This window comes from Ammodytes marinus (assembly GCF_949987685.1).
Source record: "Ammodytes marinus genome assembly, chromosome: 19".
In the NCBI taxonomy this organism is placed as follows: domain Eukaryota; kingdom Metazoa; phylum Chordata; class Actinopteri; order Uranoscopiformes; family Ammodytidae; genus Ammodytes; species Ammodytes marinus.
In genome coordinates this window covers 7630376-7655603 of record NC_137223.1, presented here as the reverse complement: position 1 = coordinate 7655603, position 25228 = coordinate 7630376, and the positions used below count along the sequence as shown (strand labels likewise).

The 25228-nt window shown below is 43.8% G+C and overlaps 1 protein-coding gene across 2 annotated transcripts in view; it reads left to right on the top strand.

Annotated features, from left to right (window-relative positions):
* Positions 1-838: 838 nt before the first annotated feature.
* Positions 839-25228, top strand: part of LOC307266011 (pleckstrin homology domain-containing family G member 1) — a 44376-nt gene continuing 19986 nt past the window's right edge. The window contains exons 1-2 of one of the 2 annotated variants that reach the window (XM_080047890.1): positions 839-954; positions 20616-21229. In XM_080047890.1, the coding sequence (XP_079904016.1) occupies positions 20786-21229 (444 nt within the window). In that variant the 5' untranslated portion in view covers positions 839-954; positions 20616-20785. Of the gene's footprint in view, positions 955-8079; positions 8443-20615; positions 21230-25228 lie in introns of those variants that run through there. The other variant, XM_080047889.1, reaches the window with a different exon arrangement.

The following is a 25228-nucleotide window of genomic DNA, read 5'->3' as shown; positions in this document are numbered from 1 at the left end:
GTGACCAAGTACCAAGTACAGAGAAAGTGGCTTAGAGAGAAAGAGGCTGCTGCTGTATATGTAATGTGACCCACTTGTCCGTCGTTATTCGGGGCGAGACGGCTCGTCCTTGTGTTGCCCTCTTTTTTTTCTGTCCTCCTCATGCATCAGTTCGTAAGCACACACACACACACACACACACACACACACACACACACACACACACACACACACACACACACACACACACACCCTCTCCTCGCAATAAGCCATTACCTCACATTAATTCTCCATTCTCTTCCCCCATTTCTCTTTGCGGTGTCTCGTCACAGTTTCAGTGACGGCTCCTCTCGGGGTTTTTTTTTTCACTCCACTTTAATTTCTGCCACTTGTGTCGCCTGCATTACTGGACGCTCTCCAGTTTCTTGCCATGATCCCACACACAAGAGATAGAGAGAGAGACAGAGAGGGACAGAGAGAGAGAGAGAGAGAGAGAGAGAGAGAGAGAGAGAGAGAGAGAGAGGGACCAGTTGGAAAAAGGGAGAGAGGACAAGTCTTGCAGCAGTAATTGGTCAGGAAATGGGCTGCTTGGATGAGCTCTCTCTCTCTCGCTCTCTCTTCTCTCTCTTTCCCTCCCCTCCCAGTGGGCAGTCAGTTCAGTTACGTTGCTCCATCTGTTCACCCCCCCCCCCCCCCCCCCATCCTCCCTTCTCTCTCTCTCTCTCCCTCCTTCTCTCCTCTCTCTGAACTGACCTCATTGAGGGGTTGGACCACGGACCGGTCCGCCTTGACGCAAGCCCCACCGCCGAGTACCTTTTTTTTAAAATTCTAAGTCAGTCAGTGTCTCTGAGACTGTACGTGTGGTGTGAGACCTTTTTCAAATGCTCTGGACATGGATCTAACCTGTGACAGGATATGGGGACACCAGCGGCTGAGTAAAAAAAAAAGCCAAATCGTGGGATCGGTCTCTGCGAGGTGAGTGACAGCTTGTCATTGTCAACAGGGCGACACAGCGATAGTGTTTTTTGAAGTGCGAAACTATTCTAATTCACCGCAAATGGCACTGCTCTCACAAACATGCTTGGATGTGTCAGTACAGAGTAGTTTTTTTTCTCTCGTTTAAAGGCTTTTTTTAAATCGTAATTGCAGAGGTCGATTTCACCCTAACCTATTCTGACCTCCAATTAGTCTGTCCTAAGTTTCGATTGACTCTAATTAGGTAGGAACCATGGCGACCAGTTTGGGGTTAAGCTTCGGAGTCAACGGGTGGACATGATAATGCTTTCACCTTTGTGGATCTGAGAGGAGGATGGTGATGGTCTGTTTGTTGTTGTTTGTAACTCAGATTATGAGGGACACTGTTTAGCATTGTTGTTCAGCACAGTTTTTTTTAAACTCTATGGTTAGAAAAATCACTATTAGAAAGAGTTAAAGCCTTAGAAGTACTTTGAAAGTTTGATAATTGATATTGGATACAAATATGTCAGTTGTACACATTCTCACATTCTTACCGTGTGTGTGTGCGTGTGTGTGCGTGCGTGTGTGTCTTCACGTGTGTTCTCCTTTGTGGTGTGTCCTAATTCTTGGAGCTCTAACTGGAGCACCCATCTTCTGAGAGAGGGCTCAGATTGTCAGACTAAAATGGAATGGACTCATATGTTGTCATGCGTCACTTTAATCATTAAGACGTATAGTCTCTGTCACTCCATTGTTGGTCATCTAACTTTAGGGTCAACGGTGGGCTGGCTGCATGTTAGGTGAGACTCTGTGTATGTTTGATCTCAAGTGTGCCTCGTTCGCAATGTATCAGATTGCTCCAATATGTTGAATAGTAAAATAACTTCAAATATGTTTAATGAAAAAGTATACAGTGTGTGTGTATATATATATATATATATATCTATATATATATAGATATATATATGTTGATTGCAGTATGTATATTATTTTGCTATTTGTCACGTGTTTCCCTAATGGGAGAAAGTCCCTCTGTCTCCACTCTGCTGGTCTCCTTTCCTGGAGCAGGACCCTCGTCCTGCATTTTAATCTGAGGCCAAACACAGCTTCCTCCCTGTATCCGCCACACATGCTCACGTACTCACTCAACACAGACGCGCACACACAAACACTCGCATACACATACACACACACACTCACACTCTCTCTCTCTCACACACACACACACACACACACACACACACACACACACACAGATATATACACACAATGCAAACACATGACCATATAGAAATGAAACACAATACGTTTTTTCAGTCTCATCCACTAATAAGATTTCAGTCCGCTTCACGAACAATGTGTCTTATAAATACCTATACATTTAACTTTTTGTTTCTTAATATAAAGAAAAGGGGCAAAGGCAGTAGATACAAACAAAGCTTTGCTTCCTGCAGCATTAATGTGTGAGGAAATATCTACAACCCACCCAGCCAAATCATTGTTGCTCTTAAGAAATAACAGTTATAATTCCGGTAAACCACCTGTTTTTCTGCTCTTCTTTCGCCCCCTCTCCTCTCCTCCTGACGATTCTTGAATTCGTCATCTGCTAATGTGAATACCAACCTACTGCATAGTTGAATACAGACATTATCCCCTATCCTAAATACTTTTCCTGGGTTCTGCCCTAGCTACGGTGCCACCCTGCTCTATCATTAGCCGCGGCTGTTGGTCTGGTTGTTGTTGTTGTTGACGTAGCAGCTGTAAGTTTATTTCTGTGTCACTGTTGTTTAGTCTGCTGGAATGGCCAAGACGCTCCTGGTTTTCCTGGATGCTTCAAGGGCAATTTGAAAGGGATTCCTGCTCTTTATATAAAGAGAAAGCGCCCCGGTGCTTCAGTCGGATAACTGGCCGACGAGAGGCAGAAATTCCTGGACTTGTCCTGGCACTGAGAAGCAGACCGCTGCGGCCCGAGGGAATAGCGTCAGTGGATCTGGAAAAGTCATAAATCTGGAGAAAACCAAAACAATATAATACACAGCGAGTAAATCAGAATTAGTAGATTTTCCACGAATGAAATTAGCCTCGGGCAGCATAGGAGACTATTTATAGCTTCTTCATGGATGTTTTTGGCCAGAAATCTGCTCATGATTTATGGAATTGGATGATCTGATACAAGGTGCTGTAACAGGTGTGCTGTGCTACGTCACTAAGTGGACTACAAGAAAAAAATACTTTCCTACATCAGCCTGAAGTAAAGTCAAGAGTTCAAAGCATTTACCACCAGCATTTCTTCACAAGAAAACAAATACGCTAATTTCCCAAAATAGCAAAACCTATTTTGTTTTTTAATATTTTTTTTTATGTGAAAAATGTTACCTGCGTCTAGCAAATGCTGCTGCAATCACGTAGACATAGACAAAGTGATTTGTACGCAGAGAATGTTCTCCCAAGAACAGCGACGGCATTAGTCATTCCAGGAAGGTCCTCAAAATTACTTATGTTATAACCAAATGACTAAGCCCTGTAGCAGCTATTGTCATTATGATATGAGCAATGGAGGAAGTCAAGTGAGGTTGTTATAAAACCATGCATAGGGAGGAGGATTGGTTGAATGGATGGATGGATGTGGTCAACAAATCAGTTTGTTTGCCATTTGTCTTCAATTTAACCACAATCCTGCCATAACATTAACCATGTGGTTATCGCTGCTGTCATCAGAAACCACCTACATCTGGGTGTTTCTAGAGAGTTTTGTCAAAGGTCGGATTTGTTAGATCCAGAATTAGGGATGCGCATGACTATTCGAAGTAGAAAAAAACGGGAAACGTCAAAACTGTGTGTTGACGGGTTAATGAAGAGCTCAGGCGGCAACAACAAAAGCTTTAATGTTTTTGACACTTCAAGAGTGTGTGTGTGTGTGTGTGTGTGTGTGTGTGTGTGTGTGTGTGTGTGTGTGTGTGTGTGTGTGTGTGTGTGTGCGTGCGTGCGTGCGTGCGTGCGTGCGTGCGTGCGTGCGTGCGTGCGTGCGTGCGTGCGTGCGTGTGTGCCGGTACGTTAGAGAGAGAAAGAAAGCGAGCGTGTCTGCAGATGATCCATCTCGCTGTTGACAAAGACGGACAGGCTCCCAGAGGGAGGAGGAAACTGTATATGAATGACCCCTCCAGCCACCACACAACTCCTGTCATTAGTCACAGTATCTCCGTCGGTCCCAATCCATTTCCCTCCTGTGTTCTCCCACTGTTCCTCCCTCCGGCTGCCTGTATACGTTACCACAGAAACGTCTTCACGCCGAAAACCGTGGACAGCTGAGAAAATGAGGAAGCTGTCAGGCTGTCTGAGTGAGTGTGAGAGAGAGAGAGAGACACACACACACACACATACACACACACACACACACACACACACACACACACACACACACACACACACACACACTGGAAGAGACTGTCACCCGCTGCAATAACAACCATCAAATAAGTTCTCCACCTCTCTATCTCTCTCTCCGCCTGCGGCCCTATTACATGTCTAAGTGGTTGGGGACAGTTTTTAGTTCTGATTAAACACTCGCACGCATTAAACCATTTTCAAGAGGCTGTGGTCTTTTAAGTCAGAGTTTACAATGCTGTCAGAAAAGCAAGTGATTTTGTGAGTGTGTGTGTGTGTGTGTAAAAAAGTTGAATAGAGAGTATATGAACTCTGTGCCTTGCTTCACTGTTTGCACTGCCCGATTGTTATGAGGAATGGAGTGGTTTATTGACAATAAGCATTTTCTTCTCTTTCTCCCTCCCTCCCTCCATCTCTCTGCCTTTCCCTCTCACTGTCTTTCCACAAGCCACTCGAATGCCTCGCAGTCGTCATAGTGACCTACACGGCGCTATGGCCGCAATCATCTTGGCAAACCCCGGCAAACTCTCAAACCCCTCAATTCTGACTGAATGCACAAAGGGAGTGCGAGAGAGTGTTTGTCTGTGCGTAGGGTCTCTGAGCAGAAAGGGATGACATGCAAAGGGGGAAATAGCCATTGGAAAGTAGCTGTTAATAACATTGGCTGCAAAATAAAAAATGTGCAGCAGAGGTTGAGATATTTTGAGTTTTAGTATCTAATATGGATCATGCACCAAAAACATCATATATTTCCCATAATGCAACTGCAACTAAGTATTTCGTTACACCCACCGTACCTGATAAACACCCATGTCTTTTGCAAGATTGTTTGACTTTTTTCCCTTTTTTACTGAGAAAAATAAACAGCACTATCATGTTGGTGTAATAAGTATCGAGCTGGTGGTCAATTAGCTTAGCTTAGATTAGCGTTAAGACTGGATACAGGGGAAACAGCTAGCCCGGCTTGATCCAAAGTACATAAACACTCCTAACACCAGCTCTAAAGCTCACGGATTAACACAATCACACACTTTTCTAATCTGTTTACTCCCTACAATAAGAGAGATTTATAGAAAACAAGTTATGGTTTAAAAGTGAGTTGTATTTCCAACTATTCACTTAGCAATTTGATGCAAAGTGGCTATACAGCAAGTAACTTACTGTATGACCGCAGATTGTTGTTTCGATAGTTGTCTGTGGATGGTAGCTTCAGCAAATAAGATGCAATGTTTTAATCGGTGAGCGTTTAAGGTGCTGGTATAGGCTTATTTTTTTATGGAGAAAAAAACCTGTTTTAAGTCAGGTATCAGTCTTCAAGAAAGTAGGATAATAAAATCGATTGTGAGTATAGTCATCACTGAAAAAACGAACCACAACTAGCTGCCATCTTTTCTGTTTTCCAAAGAACAGACATTTCCGACACTCTGCTAAAAGCAAGTTGTATTTTTACTGGATCAAATCTGCAGCCAAAACATCGGGGCTTATCTTTGATTTGATCCATATCCTAAGCCTTAACGTCTCCCCTTTTCATCCCCTCTTTTAAAGCACCGTGTGTGTACATGCACTGCTGCCCACATAGCCATTGTCATGTCCAATGAAAGAGGAACAGTGTTGTGCCTCTGGTCTAACTGGGTGTGTTGCGGAGGCTGTCGGAGCACACAGGGGTCATCAGATAAGCCGGACTGCTGCGGCAGGTTTCTGTCATCAACAGGTCGTGCTTGGCTGAACCGAGGAGTTTAGACGCTCTCTCCGCGTGTGTTTGCCAATGCTAGAGGTGCTCATTATGGATGGAGTGTGTGTGTGTGTGTGTGTGTGTGTGTGTGTGTGTGTGTGTGTGTGTGTCTGTGTCTGTGGGTGGAGAAGGTGGCAGGGGGATGGGCAGGTGGATGGTCTCTAGATTTTCAGTGGAGGTTTAGGGACTTCGTGGGTCAACGCACCCTCAGACCATTAGAGAGAGGGTCATGCTTCTTTGTGTATGTGTGTGTGTGTGTGTGTGTGCGCGTGTGTGCATGCGTGTGTGTGTGTGTGTGAGGATAGTCCAGGGGGTCTCTCTATTATTGTCTTGCTGAGGAGAAGGGGGGGTGGCGTCAGCAGGACCCCATGCTGCTGGGACCAGTCCCTGTCTCTTAAAGAGGGACGACAAATAGTCAACACATTGGCTTTAGTGCGCGAGACTGAGGAGCCCATTGTCTCACGTGTGTCATCCTTATGTGCTGGACTATAATTGCTTTCTGACATTATACACTATAGAGCAGCGGTTTCCCAACATAGGGGTCGCAACACCAGCGGTAGGTCACAGGTTGAGTCAGCGGGGTCCCAAGAAATAAAAACATAGAGGTCTAATTTCTCAGAGACAATTAAGTCCATTTTGTCATACTTTCCTTAAATCTTTGCTTTCTTATTAATCATTAATATTTCATGTTGTCAATCTAACTTAACTATGTTTATAAATTAAGTTACTTATATATTATTTATTATTTTTTAAGTGAAGTTTTTTTCCGGCTGGTAGTTGGTAAGGCAAAATTGTAGAGATACTTCAGGGCTTTTTTATTGCACAGACATATTGAAATGAAGGAATGCTCACAGTCAAAAAAAATAACACCCTACACTTACCGTAATGCAACTCAGCAGTGTCTTTTAATCAAACCCATCCCTTGCTCCTAAATAGCCCCCCCACCACCATTTTTTAATACAGGCTTTCTGTACAACGGTATAACCCCAATGATGATGATTGTGTGACTATAGTAACCTCAACTTATAGTGGTATACTCAATGAGGTGGAGTATGCTTTTTACACTGTCTGGTTCAATGAAAAACAAAGTAAACTGTCTATTCCCAAAAAGTAATGGATTGAAAAATAAATCAAATTGTTTGGTATTGTTATTTAAACTGAACGTATAGCTGAACAAGTTGAAAAGACATCTGGCCTTTAGAAGTCATTTAAGGGATCAGAAGCCAAAGAGGTTGGGGAATGACTGAGTGTAGTAGGTCATCCGTGGTCCATTTTCACTGATGTTCATGTATGCCTTGAATCCCACTTCTGACATTCTATGCGCTCATTCTGTCCAGGGCAGCCTCTCTCTCTCTCTCTCTCTCTCTCTCTGATGTGGGACACAATGAGCGATTGCAGAGTCTCACAGTGGACTAGAGGGGCTTTTGTTTGAGCTCCCGGGCCTATTGATCATCTGTAACCACCCCCAGCCCTTGTAGAGTGCGAGTCTGTGTGTGATCTGTGGACGGCAGCAGTTCAGCATGCCCTGCTGAGCGTGCAGCACTATACGTAGACACACACACACACACACACACACACACACACACACACACACACACACACACACACACACACACACACACACACACACACACACAAAAGGTGTCGCAAAAGTCCTACAAGCGTTACGGGTACCGAGCTGAAAAGTTTTTAATTTGGAACGACGGACAGAGGAGGAAGAGAATGAAATAGGGGGAGGATAAAAGAAAGAGAGAGGAAAAAAGCAGAGGAGGGCACTTAATGTGGAACTCCCAGCTCCTTGTAATTTGCTGCGGGAGAGAGAGGGAGGAGGAGTCAGGGGGAGGGGAATACCCAGCAGGGAGGGAGCAGAGGCCATTCACTCTGACACACACACATACACACACACACACATGCAAACACACACATGAACACTTTTTGGAAGCACACATGCACGCAGTGGATGTGTTGCCACTGGAGAGAGGGAGGAAGAGAGAGAGAGAGAGAGGCATTCAGAAAAGAGAAGAGGAGATACTCAGCAAAACTAGAGTGAGGGACAGAAAAGACAGAACACATCAGCCAGAGGAGTGTGTGTGTGTGTGTGTACTGTGTGTGTGTTCAGGAGGAAACACAGCCTAAGAGTGTATATTACGGGGTATAATTTTTGGAGGGGGAAGCCCAGGAGAAAGGACTCACAATGACTGGGGTGAATTTAGGAAATCTTAAGGGAATTTCGTTCAGGCTTTGCTGGGAATACTGCTTGGAATACTCTGGATATGTGACCTGCTCGGGAAATTCTGATCTTCTTTAAAAACCTGCATTTTTTTTTTCAACATAAAGCCTCATTTACTTTTCATTTCTGTTGAAGGGGAGCCAAGCCACAATGCCTACTGGTAAGAAGGAGCTTTTCTTCCCCCCCCCTCCACCCCCCCACACACACTATATGCAATGATGTTTCCTGTCATGTTCAAATTATAGACACTGGAGAGTTTCCAGAGGTGAAGTCCTTGATGTGGTCTGGGACTAGACTTGCCTGTTTAAAGGTGTTGCACGTCCACAAACCCCATCAAACTGACTCTAATCATACTCATGTAGAATCGCTTCCTGTTTTGCTTTAAATGTCTCCATGGTGATCTAAAGAACCTATTGAACATGTTTTTGAATGCTCAAAATAAGATTTCATGTGCGGAAAAATCGTGAATTTTTTTTTTTTTTCAAAAAGTGTGTCCTTTTCAAGTGGCATCTGGTCAAACTTCAGACAGTGACTTATAAATAGAAGATCACTGGATGGTTTGACTGTTTGTCTTAGTGGCCCTTTTGTGTGTGTGTGTGTGTGTGTGTGTGTGTGTGTGTGTGATATTTCTTCCTCAGCTGACAGCGCTGTGTGAAGTGCCTTTGCAGTGTCTGTCTCTCGGCAGTACAGCTGTATGAACAGCGTCCCTCTGGTTTGTTTTCTCACCCCCGGTGTTGAATGGAGCGTGTTTGCCTTTCTCGCAGACTTTGCGGGCGTGTTTTTTTTTTTTTGTGTTTGTGTTTATCTGCCTACAGGGGAACTTGGGTTACGGACACCCTCTCGCACACAACGTCTAATTTCTTTTTGTACAACAGGATCCCTGATGGATAATGTTTAAGTAACGTTTAAGCAAATCACAGATAAAATAGTCCCCTGACTCCGTTACGCTTTTGATGCCTATCTCTATAGCTTATCAGACCAACATGTGTCAGTCGCCCCTCGCTGGGTGTAGTTTTGACTTGAGTGCTGAGATGCCATTCTGCAGCCTGTGACCCAAATTAGAGCCTCGAGGGCAGCAGTTGGGAGGGGGGGGGGGGGGGGTTGAATGGGCATAGAGGAGAGCAGGACAGGGAAGAGGAGGAGGGGGGGATAATTACTGTTTAGAGCTAACTCTTTGGTTTAGAGGTGCCGGAGACTATGGACCCATCCTCCCCCACCCTAGCCCAGTCCTCCGGGACATCTGCACCCCCCCCCCCTTATCATGACCACAGGAACTGCAGCCGATGGAGAGCTTAGCAGGGCGCAGAGTGGGGTCAGGTCCCTTTTGAGTAATTTGTCTAAATATAGAAGACTAATCAATAACTTCCAATCTCAATCTTGTGTGTGTGTGTGTGTGTGTGTGTGTGTGTGTGTGTGTGTGTGTGTGTGTGTGTGTGTGTGTGTGTGTGTGTGTGTGTGTGTGTGTGTGTGTGTGTGTGTGTGTGTGTGTGTGTGTGTGTGTGTGTGTGTGTGTGTGTGTGTGTGTGTGTGTGTGTGTGTGTGTGTGTGTGTGTGTGTGTGTACACGCGCGTGCGCATGTCTGTGTGTGGAGCTGTAGGACAACTATACAAGAGTCCAAGAGTCCATTGGCAAGCTTTCTCCCTGCATTGAAATCCCGAGAATGAGGCTAGTGTGTCACGCTCAGAGGGACGGCGAGGGGTGTGTGCAGCAAGGGGTCGCATGGTTGTCCCACGGGTGGTGTGTGTGTGTGTGTGTGTGAGTGTGTGTGTGTCTGAAAATAGATAGCCGGTGGACTTTTTTTTTCCCACAGAGGCTAAACACCGGTGCTGTCAGCTCAAACTGCACTGCACATTCCTTGCTGACGTGCACGGTGTCAATGACAGGGAGAATCCCGTTCTAGAGAGCAGCAAGACAAACACAACCTGAAGATAAGGAGGTGTTAATCCCGCGTGTATAAAAGGGATAACTGCTGCATCCGAGCATTCGCAGATGTTCAAAATGTTTGCAATGGGTTTTTACTATACAACGAGAAAAAAGCCGTTTGTTGCAAATTAGCCCCCGCAGCTGTTTTTGTGGGGCCCGTGAAAACCACAGGAGTCTATTAAGTTGCACATCAAGTTTAAAAGTTCCATCTTTACCAGTCGGGAGGTGTGAGTGACGGGATGTTTGAAACGCTGTCTTGAGATTCTTTGAGCCGTAGTTTGTTTAGCTGCCAATGCAGAGGAGAAGCAATTTCTCTTCCACTCTTCCATCCATCCATCCATCCATCCAAAAACAACTACATTATAATATATATGGTCCGGTTGATAAATCGCTCAGTTGAAAACCCCGCCCCCTGTCTCCAATCCCATCCTTGGCCTCTGTCTCTCCGTCTCTCCGTCTCTCCCACCTCTTAACCTCTCTCTCTCTCTCTTCGTCTGCCTCCCTCCCTCCTTCGTTTCGTTGGCGGTGTGAAATCCTGAGTGACACTTTAAGGTCCTTAGCGTCAGTTGGGATCAGGCCTGCGTCTCTATCAGAAAGAAAAACGCCAAACTGACCTTAAGTGGACGCGGCGGAAGATGTGAGGCCGTAACTGAACCGCTTTAAAAATGAATTTGTGCCCGCTTCAATGACATTTTTTTTAAATTAATAACACTAATTGAGGTTGTATGGGGGTTATGGAATAGCGTCACGGTGTTCTATGGATGTTGCTCTCAGGAGATGCACTATTGTTGAATGTGGATGGTTGTTTTTCTCTATTTATTGACTTCTGTCTTATTGTTTTTAATTGTTTGATCATTATTGTTAGTGCAACTAAGTAATTCAGTGCCGGTGTCCAACACGCGTTTCCCCAATGGGACAATGAAGTATAATTGGATTGAATTAAAACAGAAAACTTTCCCCAAGTTTGTATCTGGGGCCATATTCACAAAACATTTTAAGGCTAAGAGTAGGTCCTAACGTGCTGATTTAGGAGTAACTCTCAAAAATAAGGGGCGTTTCACTCCTAATTTTAGGACTCCTAACTTTTTAAGATAAGTGTAATTCACAAAGCATTTTAGCGCTAAAACTAGCTCCTAAATCTATGAAAAGCTAGGAGTCCTCGAGAGGACTCCTAAGTCACTAAGAGTAAATCACAGACACTCATTTGATGGCATTTTGGAGAGATTTAATGCTAGTGAGCTTTACAAAAGGTACCTTAATAGCTGTAAGGGTTTAATGATCTTAGTAAAGCTATGTTTAGAAAGTATAGACACATTTATATTTATTATATTTATATAAAAAATTATGTATTAAGTTCCTTTTCCTGCAGTTGCTTTGGGTTTACGATGCACTGAAAGTTACTGTTGGTGTCACGTTTGGGTTTAATTTGTAGGCCCATATGTGGCGCTTCCAACTCCTCCATTCCACAGGTCCGCTACTGTATAGTTGCGTGTCTCGCCTTTTTCCTTCCGCATGCACTTTACGATTTCGCCAGTTGTTGTTTCTAAATTGCGAATTTCCTGGTTTGCCGCTGTCTGACCATTGCGGCATAGTCCGCCGTTGAGGGAAATACAGTGAGAGTGCATGGCGTGCAGCTGTTCAATGAGGATATTTTTTCCGATTCAAATCATTGTAACATTTTAAATTAATAGACCTATGTGGCGCTATTGTAGGTTAATTGTGAACGAATGTGTGGGAAACCCTGCAGTATCTTGGTTTCATGTTAAATCAGTGTCACTTGTCATTAATTGTATATAAAAACTCTTCACTTTAATACAGCGACACGATATGGATATCTCCACAGTGTTTCTATCATAAACTCACTCTTAGCTCTCATTCCCTCTCAGCCAATCACTGTGGGCATAGAAGGTATGAACATGACATCATCCATAGCAACAGGGTCAACACCGCCCTCTATTCTCAGCTTAGGAGTTCCTCCCATTCCTTAGTAAAAGTTGATCTTATCAGCTTTGTGAATAGGTTTTAAGAAATTACTCCTTACTAAGAACTTTTAGTGCTCCTTAGGAGTACTCTTAGCGCTAAGATAAAATGTTTTGTGAATACGGCCCCTGATGCTTTAATGAATGAAGGTGTAGTTGCAGAGAGTATGATAGACCTTTCCAGGGTTAAAGTTACACAAAAGACAGAATTCAAAATGAGTCAGAGCGAGTGGGGAATTGGAAAGAGGGGAGTGGGTGGTGTTTGACCTTTTGGCTTTCCCTCTCATCTCATCTTCCTACTTTCATTCCTTCTGGGTCCTCTCTCTCTCCTCTTCATTTCTCACTCTCTCGCTCTCACACACACACGTCCTCTTCTCACCATGTTTACCCATTATTATTGTATTTAATTTTTTTAAATCGCAGTGTTCCCAAGACTTTCTGCCAAAGTAAAGACAAAACAACTCGGCCATAACTTGCCGAAATGCTTTGGCTTCCAATTTGTACTTTCAAAAAATGTGTGCCCCTCATTCTCATCGCCATCAGCACACACCCTCTGGAGTCGGTTACATTTTTTGAATGGCATTGAAACTCCTGCTGCCATCTGGCACGCCTGTTGTGGCATAAACACGAACACACACAGACAAACAAGGTTGATTAGAGGATCTGTGAGCTGTACTAAGTGTGTGGTCAGGTCCTGTCTGCTTAACTCACTTCTCTCTCTCGGACAAAAGCTTAAGTCTTTTTCCAAATATTTCAACTGTTTCATTCTGCCGGTTCCAAGAGGTCGCGCTTGCAATGGTGTCACATTTAAATCTCGGACCAGCTGGTCAGTGGCCAGCAGTTGAAGTCCGATTAAACTTGGCATCTGTGAATTTTGTATTGTAAATATCTTCCTCTTGCCTCCAATGAGTTCAGACTTGTCCTACAACTTGCTACATTGTATCTATGTCCAAATGCCAAGAGGCACAGTTCTGCGCTTTCTTTTCTGAGATGCAAGTCAAGTTTTTCAATATGTTTATCATATTGCTCTACACATAATTAGGATAAAACATATTTTCACAAATAATGACCCTGCACCATTTGTTGTGCCTGTTTCTATTATCTTCCCTCATTTCTTTTGCTTATTTTTCAGCGGCTCTTCCGCATCAATTCAACTTTGTATAAAGGAAAAGTCAAAGGAATTGGCTCTTAATCCTGTTTTCAGGTTACAACTAAGACAATTTTAAAGGTTTGAACCTCTCCTAGGAATTGAGTATATGTATGTTTATGACCAAAAAGTCATAACCTCTTACAGGATCCTAAGAGACTGTCATTTGAATGTGCATAGTGGAGTGTTATCAACACTGGCTCCCAATGCAAATATGAGCCCCGGTGGTCTGAAGCCATATCCACGGGGCCGGTCGGTCGGTGTGTATTTTTATATAGTAAAGTATATGCTTGGAGAGGCATGGACTCTCCCATAGGAATGTCCTGCAGAGCTCATATGCACCAGGAGCGCACCAGGGAGTTGTTTTATGAGCGGCCCAAACGCATTGTGAGTTTGAATGTATGATCGGAAGAGGGATGAAAAGAATGGCAGGAAGGGGAGAGAGAAAATGGCAGGATTGGAGACAGTGGCTGGAATGTCGTGAGAAATGGATGCAAGTGACATTAATGAGAAGGGAGTGAGTGAGCGAGTGGGAAGCCCGAAAGAATGAGAACAGAGAGGAAACTGGAAAGAAAGATTAAAAAAAAAAAAGAGGGGGATAGTCTTTTAGGTCAGTGACATGGCCTGTCGTCCTGGCTTTTACTTACTGATGTTGTAAATTATGATTTGAATTTAAAAAAAAAAAAATGTGGTTTTGTAGTGACTGCTTGTGGACTGGGTAGTGCCTTTCCTTTGGTTGTGGTCAGATTTGAAGAGGCATGGCTTCTCATTCACTAGTCAAGCTATTTATACAGTACATGATATCCCAAAATACATCTAGTATGGCAACTTCCTTTCCTTTTGGCTCTTTTCTATTTCCTCAGTTGGTCGAAGGGGGAAAGGTTGAACTCTACACAAAGGCACAGGCGGTACTAATTTGCCTTTGCATCCTCGAGCAAATCCACAAATGGAAGCAGTTCCTTTCGAGACAAATTGGTTTTGGTCAGATTTCATTTTATTATAGATGCTAGTGCAACGTACCCCTTTAATAGTTTTTGGGATCAAATGTCTCCCTCCTGGTGATTTCATTACAGGCCTAAAAGAAACTGTGTTCTTATTCTCGCCTCCCAAAGAGTTGGAGCCAAATTCTACCTTCCACATCCCTATTGCCACATGCCAGATTTAAATTGTGTCATCTAAATGAGAGACTGCATGGACAAAACGCAGACACCTTATTTTAATACGTAGAACCTGCATGCAAGTTTGCGGTCTGCCCCTTTATTGGTCAATGTAATCCTTCCTCCTCTCCTCTCTGACCCCCTCACTCTTCCACCACACACTCTGTACCGTTTGCCACAATGCCTTCTTGTAAAGTTCAGCCAAATCCTAATGTAAGCTTTAAGAGCCAGCCAAACCAAGTGAGTATTTTCCAAAAAAAAAGTTGGTATTTGCAGTCCGAAATTCCCTCTTTGACTTTCCTGGCACTGTTTTATGATACTCCCTGGTAGACGCGCGTGTGTGTGTGTGTGCAGGAACCCGACATACCTAACATTGTCCGTTTATTGCACCTGTTATCAACCCAATGATTAGAGGTTACCATGCAACGTCACATAAACACAGGAGTTTTTTTTTTTTTTGCATGACATAATACTTTTAAATATATATATTTTTTACTTAGATGGATCATCGGCGCAGCAAAGGCGACGCGGGTGCTCACAGCTGTTTGCTGACCACTCCAGGTTAAAGAGCACTTCAGGTGACCGTAAAGTGTGCGGCTGAAGTGGGACTGTGTTAAGTGTTAGCATGAGTCATTAAACCTGGCTGGACAGGTAGTGAGTGAGGATTGAGACAGACTGCATCAATGGAGGATAGTTATCACGTGTATTGTACATGAAACTTTAATGATTTGAAAATGGCTGTCTGATCTTCATTAGCACTAATTGTGATAATCTTGTTAATTGGGGCAGTTCAAGTGCAATATAGCAAAACATTTGTAGAGGTGTAGTTTGGTTTAAACCATTTTTTCCTCATTTGCAAAACTCAAGTCTCACCACAAAGTCCATTTATGGCTTTTATTGTATCACAGCAGATGGAAAAACTATAAAACTCATTTTTTTTCATGACAATTGGGTAATTTTATCTACAAGCTGAGAAAGATTGAAGAATAGATCAAAAGCTGAAGAAAATCTTACAAAAAGGACCTTGTGGTGAGATTATTTTTGGTCAGATGCTAGTTTTCAAGATCAAGAATTTTCCATCTTTCAGCTCTCAATCTTTCAAACCATGTTCAATAAACTTTTACTATCATCCCGTGCATCCAAAAAAAAGTACTGTTTTTCCCATGGCAAGGAAATCACATTTTACCGTAAATTTGGTGGCTTTTAGCTATCGGGAAAAGCTTCCAGTAAAATTATAAATGAAGAGAAAAATGTAGATATAATCCAGATGATCTTTTTTAATTTTCAAATGAATCAGAAGAGTTGAAATAAAAGTAAAAACCATTCCATGTGACTCTTGTTTTGTACCATCTGTGTACATTGTCTGCTCTGTCTTCAGTCCGGTTCCTCCTGGTTTCTCGCTGTTTGCCTTCCAGACCAGGCCCCGATGTTCGACATATTAAACTTGGCTGAATTGTAAAGCGCCCCAGCCTCTTTTGTCTTTTTCAAGTTAAATGAAAGCCAGAGATTGAAGCCAGGTTGTTTGGGCGCTCGCTGATTCACTCACTCTCTCTCTCTCTCTCTCTCTCTGGTCTGGCAGGCAGCACAGCCCTCACACACTATCCTAATCCTCACATGCACGGACATAAGACCCCCAGACACAGAGGAGAAACAGTCCCAACCTGCATGCTTAGGACCATAATTATAGATCATTTACAAGGATCAGGTTGAACATAATCTGGACGGGAGGTAATTTAATCCAAGCCATTTTTGCTCTCTGTGTGTGTGTGTGTGTGTGTGTGTGTGTGTGTGTGTGTGTGTGTGTGTGTGTGTGTGTGTGTGTGTGTGTGTGTGTGTGTGTGTGTGTGTGTGTGTGTGTGTGTGTGTGTGTGTGTGTGTGTGTGTGTGTGTGTGTGTGTGTGTGTGTGTGTGTGTGTGTGTGTGTGTGTGTGTGTGTGTGTGTGTGTGCGCGTGCTAAGGGGAGGAGGGGGGTGCTGGTTGTCTATGTGTGTGTGTGTACAAGAGCCAGTTCACCCAGGAAACGGCCAGGGTGTGCTCCAAACATGAAGCTTAAAGGTGGGAAGGAGAGGCCGGGCAAACACAAGATGGAACAATGTCTTCTGTGATGTTTGGGTTTCACTGCAAACGGAAACACATGGCTTTTCTGTATTTGCTCTCCCTGTATGACTTGTGTGTGTGTGTGTGTGTGTGTGGGTGTGTGTCTGTGTGTGCAGGTTGCACGTGTGTACACTCTCCGCAATAGCTGGTGTGAGGACCATTAAGTTATTAGCTCGGTTAGTGTTATCTTTGGAGTGATAAACGTAATGCATTTTGTGTGAAATGTACAAACATGGCATAGATGTAAATACATCACCCACCGAGATAAGGGAAAATATATCATAGATTTCTCAAAAGGCAAAGAAAATGGTCAGTTACCTATTCATTTCTTGGTATGTTATGTAATAAAACCCTTTGTGCATTGTGTACGACTGTACGGTAACTTGTAAGCAGTGTGCTGCTTATCGACATTCAAGGCTGTTGGTGTGTGTGTGTGTGTGTGTGCGCCAACCAGATTCCATCTCATTTCTGACCTGTAATTGTTAAAAAGTGGGTCAGGACTGTGTGCGAAACATTCGGATGGACACACACACACACACACACACACACACACACACACACACATTGAATAAGTTCCAAACTTGTTACAGGAAAATACAGTTTCATTCCACTTCAGTTTTTCTGGACGCTCCAATTACCTTCCTGCTTTTCTTGGCACAGCAGCGGAGCAAAATTAAAACTAGAGAGCGCTGTGATTCAGCGCATCAGACTCTCACTTCATTGTTGTTGACAATCTTGGGAATTCAAAATACTCCAGTTTCCTTCTAATACAAACAATGTAACTTTGTTTTAAAGCCTGTATCCAAACTGTTACTGTATATGTCATTTATGGATTTAAAGCTATAACAATGGATCAGATGACAATTTGTAATGTGTCTAGTGCCTCTTATAGTGATAAACACCTGTTAAGCCTTGTTTAGCTAGTTGCCAGTTTAGCTAATTGTTCTGGTTTTCCAGCATACTACATTCTCATCAACCTTGTTTTCAGGCAGCTATTTTCAGGTAAAGATTTCTGATAAACCAACTGTATAATATCAAACAACAGATGGACAAAGTTAGCCTGTAGCTAGGGAAGAAAATGTAGCATTTAGCAGCAGAGGAGTTGAAAATAGGCCTATTGTACTTTAACTAATTAGTTCATGTAGAGAAGAAGAAATATTTGTGATGAAGCCATTTGCTATGTGAAAAAGTTAGCTTAGCATGGGGAAAGGAAGCAGAAGGAAACCGCTTGTTCTTCTTCCCCAAGTGACACAATATATCTAAACTCTTGTGAATATGGGCCTAGCTAGAGTAGCAACTTATAGCTTAAGTTTCTTGACTCAGTAGGCTATACAGTAGTGGTTGCAATAATCAAACCTGTGATATTTCCATCACAGACCAACTAACCAGCATGCCTGCTGCTAAAGTGCTCTACACTGAGGTGTCTCCATACCTTCAAGGTAGTTTTTTGAAAGGTGAGAGAGAAGGTACGTAGCTGGATTCTTTGTGCTTGTTCTTGGTTCACGTTTCATGTTTTTTTGAACGCGGGGTTTGTGATCCTGGAGGCTTTGAAGTGAGACGGGTTCAGGCTGAGCCGGGGCTGCTGGCGGGCCAACGAGCGACGCTGTCCTATGGGGCACTGGAGCTCAGTGTTGCCACAACACCGGAGCGCTGGTGTACCCCAGCTTTGATGATGAAGGCTGGTGTCAAACTCCCACTGAGCCCCTATGAGGCTCTCTCATGTCGTCCTTGCCTTTGCCTGTTCGCTGTGTTTATTTGCTCCCAGTTTTTTTACCATAAAGCCCCTTTAAACCTGGTATACAATTGTAAAAAAAATTGAATAAATATGATAACATTCATTTTAAACCATGCTTTTCTTACTTTCTAGACCTTTTGACAGGACTGTGTGGGCGTGTCCGTATCAAACAATCTCCATGGCAACGCTAATTTATTTTATAGAATGTTCGGGCATTGAACTGCAGTGATTGGTTCAAAAAAGACTTATTGTGTAACAAGAACCAGAGCATAGCCCTCCTCATCTTAACGGAATTTCTGTAAAGGTTATCCAACTTAAATTACCATATCTTTATATTGGATTGATAAATATGCCTAATTTTTTCAGAGTCTTACTATCATGCAACCAAATGACATAGTTATTGAGGATTTTGTGGATTTTGGTTCAGAGGGTCTTTAATGTCGGCCCTGTCTATTTAGGCTGACCTTGGAAAAAACATTGGAGGGGAAACTTGGAAGGCTACTGTCTGATACGCAGCATGTGTGGTTTCACTTCAGTTGGGCCCGACTGTGGGGCCTTGGGAGTCGGGAATCATATCTTAACGGATCTCTCCACAGACACAAAGTTGTGAGCCAGTTTGGCACCGGCTAGACGACAACCAGGCTCCTGTAGCACACACACACACACACACACACACACACACACACACACACACACACACAAGCTCGTCTCTCTGCCATGTAAATAGGGCTTTCATTCATTGCCTCTGAGTGGAGTGTTCTCAGCATTACACTCTTAATCTTCTCATTAAGACCAAATCTCTTGATGTGTCTGGCTGCCAAAATGCTCAAACATACATTCCATTCACAACGCAACATTAAAGATTCAAATACTTCTGTTTCTCTGTGTTGCTGACGGCTGTTTTATCTTGCTCCTTGTATGAGACCTTTTGCTCGGGAGTGAACTGAGGACAAACCTGGGAGGGCTGGTGGACCTCGGTATGGAGGGTGGTCAGTAGGACTGTGGCTAACTGGAATGTCAGGAATTAAGATGCTAAACAGAACGACACTGTAAGACTATTGGAGTGGTGAAAGTGTTGGAAGGTACACATACAGTGAGTCCTTTTAGCGCTCTAGTTTGAGAGAGGGGAATACAGGGTGAGTGCCTGTCGAATGTTTGAATTTCATTTGAATTTTTCAACGGCTCCTTGTGTGACTTTCCAGCATCAGTAATCAGTCATTACACATTCATGTTGAGAGCCACGGTAAACAAATACTCAAAATACTTCAATGTAGGACTCTTGATATGCAATTAATACCACAGGTTATGCGATTGTTATCCATCTGCTATTGCTAATTATGTCAACTTTATGGCATCCATTGCCTGTCTGCGCAAGAGAAAATCTTCCATTGTTGCTTGAGGTGCGGTTTTAGCTTCCATCAGGTTAACGATAAACTGGACCTGATTTGACTTGTCAGACACCAATCGCTATATAACATTTTATATTTTTGTGGTGAATTTCACTCACTTTAGTTTATAGCACAAAGGTAGATAGTTGTTTTTAAAAAAAGGCCCAAAACAAGTACCAACATCACTGTGAAAGACAGCCACAGCATGTATTGCATACGCAGCCATTTATTTTAGAAACGCTTGGACAGCAATTATGTTGACATGTATTAGACAATGCCAATTGTCTAGACTGTGGTCTTATTTGTTTGCAATAATTATACCCAGGCATCAGGATTGATATGACAACCATATATTTTAAAAGTTGTAATAGGCCGAGCCATTGTTTAGGGGGCAATCAGAGCAACAATAGCTCCACAGCACAACAACAACCCATGGGGCTGCATTGGTGTGGGTGTGTTTCTACAGTGTAGTACATACAAGTAGAAATACAAGCCAGAAATTCCACTTTGAAGCCAAATTAAACATCAACTTTGCAACTTTGAGGCCGGAATTGTGCAACTTTAGACGGTTCTCTTGGCAACAGGCTATAATTGTGTCCTGTCCTTTATCTCAGTGCTGGCAAAGTAACCAGTAAACTACACCATTTCTGCACACCATTTTGGCCAACACACCAAATTCCACTGCAACCAACGCCTTGTTTGCTGGATCCCTCTGCACTCTTTCAAGCCAGTGGTTTGATTGGAAATAAATAAAGAAGCTAGTATGCGTGCGTATGTGTTCATGCGTAGGTGTTTATGCCATTTTTGGTCCAGCAGAATGTTAATTCAAACACTTTCGACACGTTTGAGATAAAACTGGATAAAATGATTAATTCAATTCTCTTATATTTTTTTCTTTTCTCCACAGACGATTATAGCTACCTGTCTGATGCGCTGCCGCCTCTCCCTGAAGTCCCGGACTCTGGCTCTGGGCTGAGCTCCGTTGACATACCGGCCCGCTGCAGCCTGCACCACCACCACCACCACCAGGCCTTCAGCCGCCAGCCTGCCTCGCGCTACTGCTCTGCCCTCAGCATCATGGACTCCTCTCCGGACAGCGCCGCAGAGAGACCCATCAGCTACAGCTCCACGTCCTCCTCTGCCTCATCCAGGGACAGTCACTGTTCTCTGGGCAGCCGATCCACCTTGGTCCCCCTCCTCCCAGCCCCTCACTGTAACCCCAATGCAAGCTCCTCTGACAGGGACTCCGGGGCCATCCGCTTGGAACTGGTCCCAACCCGGCAGCTGGCATGTCGGGAGGAAGAAGAGGATAATGCGGGGAAGGGACAACAAGGGAGACAACAGCAGCAAGGCAGTGGTGGACAGACTGTGACAGAACATTCACAGCCTGAGCCAGGCCTGGACGGAGGAGAGAGGAAGGGGCAGGTGGTGCAGGGACCAAGGACATATGTAGACCGGGTGGTGCAGGAGATACTGGACACAGAGAGAACCTACGTCCAGGACCTGTGCAGCATTGTGGAGGTAAGGAAAACCACAACCACAAGAATAGGTTAAGGGAGCTACGTGGAACTTTTTTAATATTCCTGGAACACTTTTTTCTTTTTTTTACTCTGATGATCATAAATTACATGTACAGTTAAAGCAAACGAGACAATCAGTGCAAAGAATGCTATTTTTACATAGTTTTTCTTGATTTCTTTGTCAAGGTACGCTTACCCAGGAACAATATCTGGTGTCGTAAAAAAAAACACTCCCGGTTGTCCAAAGGGGCCTTTTAGAATACACACAAACTGAATGTTCCTCGAGGCCACTTTAATTATACCCAACCTGTGTAAGAAATTAGAAAGGGGAAGGATCCGTCATATTGGCAGGACTTCAAACGTATAGCGGCGCATTTGGCAATGACATCAAATCAAGAGTCAGGCCTTGGAACAAATTTGTTGCTTTTGTAGATTATATCAGCTCCTAATTCGACTTCCCAGTTTTAACCTCAGGACCGTGTGTGTGTTTTGAAGTAATCCCGATTGATTCCCGAATAATCAAGTTATATTTATTTGATTCACTTTTTAAGATCTTATTTTCAAACATAACTGGTAACTGGTGACTCCCATGTTGTTTTGATACAACGAAATTGAAAAAGCATTTGGAGCATGTGCATTGAAACATTTCAAAGGACCCCATCTTTCGCAGACAACAAAGAGGGAGAAAAATGAGTGAGCTAAAATGTTTCCAAGCTGACCCAGTTTGAGGTCCTGGGGGGGGGGCAGTGGAGAGACAATGTGTTTCATTCCTGAACCGTGCCTGACCTTGGTCTTTTTCAGTTGGAATACGGGGCTTTAAATCACCAGATAACACACATGATCCCCTAGGTTCTTTTGTGGTTTATCCTCCCCACACGTGACCCGCACAGCTCTGTTGCCTGCTGGGAAACCTCCTAGTACAATAAGGTCACCTGCGCTCACAGGCGGGGTTTTTGGTTCGAGTTACACGACACCGGTGCCTTTGTGCTTGCAGGCACAGGCGCACATTCAAAACTTTAGAAGTTTTTTTTTAAAAGCACACACGCACGCACACACGCACGCACACACACACACACACACACACACACACACACACACACACACACACACACACACACACACACACACACACACACACACACACACACACACACACATTACTGTATGCACACACTCAGATGAATTAGCTTTTTTTGTGAGGTTGGCTTTGAAGTGTCTTGTAGTGGTTAGTTTCAAAGGTTGCTCTCCTTTCCTCGTTCCCTCATCGTTTGTTTTCGCTCTTTTGTTTTTATAGTTCTCTGTGAAACTTCAAATTCAAATGGTCTGTGCTCGAATGTGGCGCGCACATGTGATGTGTGTTTTGGATTTCCATAACCTGCGGCTCGATTTGAATCGATGGTGGTTTGAAAACGGACGTCCGTGTGGATATTGTTGTATTTTGCATGTGCGTAAGTCTTAGCATGCATGTGTTGGCGCTTTGCCCACCTTTTTCCCATACATCCTCCCTCTTTAACAGTCCCTCGTCCTCCCCCCCGCCCCGGGCTGTCGGTTCATGGGTCAGTGTGTGTGCGTGGGTGTGTTTGTATGTGCATCTGTGTGGTATTAGAAAAGGTTCATAAGGGGGACTGGCTGTTGTCAGAGGAGAGCAGAACACTCATATTCCTAAGTGATGGGGTAACCCTCCCACACCCTCTCCTGCTGTGTCCCTCCCTTTCCTCCCCCTCTTCAGGACGGAGGTGAGGATAAGGGGAAAGAGAGAAAGGAAGGTAGAGGGCTTTAGCGCTGAGATAACAATGTCCAAAGTAGGTTAAGAAAACACTGAGCAGAGCTTAGGAGCTGTACTTAATAACCCTCAAACTACCTCTGCTCTGTAGAACCCCCTATAGCCATTAGAGAGGCAGACCACCCAGCCTTTCAAGACCACACTTACATGGTAGGACAGCAAATTCTTCACCAGTAAATAAAGACACATGCATTTTGCCTTTCTTCACGCCCTTTTAATGACAGTTCCAGTGAGTGCCCAGAGGATGGATTGCACTGATTGTATCTGTGTGAATGGAGCTTTTACCGTGACCGTTTGCCCATATACCGAGGGCCGCGCGATTCTATAATCAGCATTGAGCTGGTCCTGTGAACCCTCCGTTTGGGTAATCCCTTTGCCCCCATGCTGCTTCCTGCAAAAGGGAAGAGGGTGTGATAGCCTTCAGCGCAAATATTTACCCAGACTCCCCTGTGCTCACCTGTGTTTCATCTGTCATCACTTCAATGCCTGCCTGGCTTGCCTGTGTGTTTCTATGAACTGTATGTGTGGATTTTAGATGACGTGCATGTATATCGGTATTAAGTGGTCTTTTAGGTTGGTGCAAGAATGATTGAAATGTTACGGTGGCCCTGAGAGATCAATGTATCTCATCAATTTGACAAAACATCACACTGCCAAATACAGAAAAAATCTGAACCAAACTACTTAATGACTTTCTGTATTTAAAAAAAACCTTGGCTCACTTTCATTATTCAGACAGGGTCCAGAAGTAGTCGTACGGATATATTTTCCGGACAAAATTCAGCTTATATCAGACTTTTCACCTTTCTGCTATGACACCAGAGCTTTCTTTATGTTTGGTTTTGTTTTGTTTGACATGTTTTCTTCATTGGCTTCAGTTATGCTTATTTGTATTGTATTTCTTAAAGTTACAGAGTGTTGAGTTCTCAGGCCCCGCCGCACATTTCCGTGTGTGAACATTGTTTTGGTGTTTGTCAGTTCGGCGTGATCGGCCCGCCTACTACTCTCGATCAGAAGTGTGTGTAATGAGGCCAATCCGTCGCACACAAACAACCTCATAAGGCAAAGCTCTCATCTTTCTTTCCCTCCTCCTCCTCCTCCTCCTCCTCCTCCTCCTCCTCCTTTTCTTCCTCTCTTTCGGCCCATGGAACACACACCCAGACTAGTATTATTTACAGTTGACCAGGCCAGGAGTTTGAGAGTAAACTGGGAAAACGTCACTTTTTGATATTTGGATGTTTGCACTTGGTCCGTGGGGAGGAACAACTTCCTACTAGCGGTGCAGAGGTGTGGGGATGTGTTTGGCATTTAAGAAAGAGAGGGTGTGTAGTCAAGGATGTTAATGGTTAACATGAAAAAGTATCAAGTCTGTACATGTGCATGCACGTGATGACAGATGCTTAGAGAGCGCCTCAAGGTGTGTGTGGGTGTGTGTGTGTGTGTGTGTGTGTGTGTTGTTATCCGAACGTTGCCCATTGTTGGCTGTGTGTGTGTGTGTGTGATGATGGATCGGGTCACGCCAGGTCAGATCCGCGACCCCGTGGCTAATAAAGCATCCAATTACCCATAACCTCCGATACAAAAAAAAATCCAAACACGACCCTTTGACTTGACCCCTCCCCCTGACACAACCCACCAACCTGCCCCGTTAAGTCTCATTGTGTATCTCTCAATCCTCACATCCCAAATCTTGCTCCTGTATAACATTTCGACCCTAAACATCCAAGATGGCCGTCATTCACCTCCCAGTTTGGAAAGAGCCTCTCATGTCTTTGTTTTAACTGGGATCAGTTGGTCTCTTCATACATCCCTCCTTTTGCCTAAACAAACACAATTTAATAGACTGCTCTGGCTCAGCTTTTAGAATACTAATAATAATGATAGTGATGGCTTAATACATAACATGTTACAAAGAAAACTAACGACTAGTATTTAGGCAAACAGACTGCAGGCAGTGAGCAGAGAGAGTTTTTTTTCTCTCTTTCGCTCTTTGGTGTCTCACGGTTTTTAACAGTTGTGTGTTCTGAAATGAGCGGTGGGTGTGTGTGTGTTTGTGCATGTTTAGGGCGGCCTGGTGTTTTCCTCATTGTTGTGTTGTCTGCCATGCTCGGGTTGCAGGTTGGGGTTTGGTTTAAAAAACCGTTACTGTGTGAAAGCCTACTCCTCCTTTACCCCTATCAATAGCTGCTCCAGCTGCATTGACGGTTGAGAGTGTGT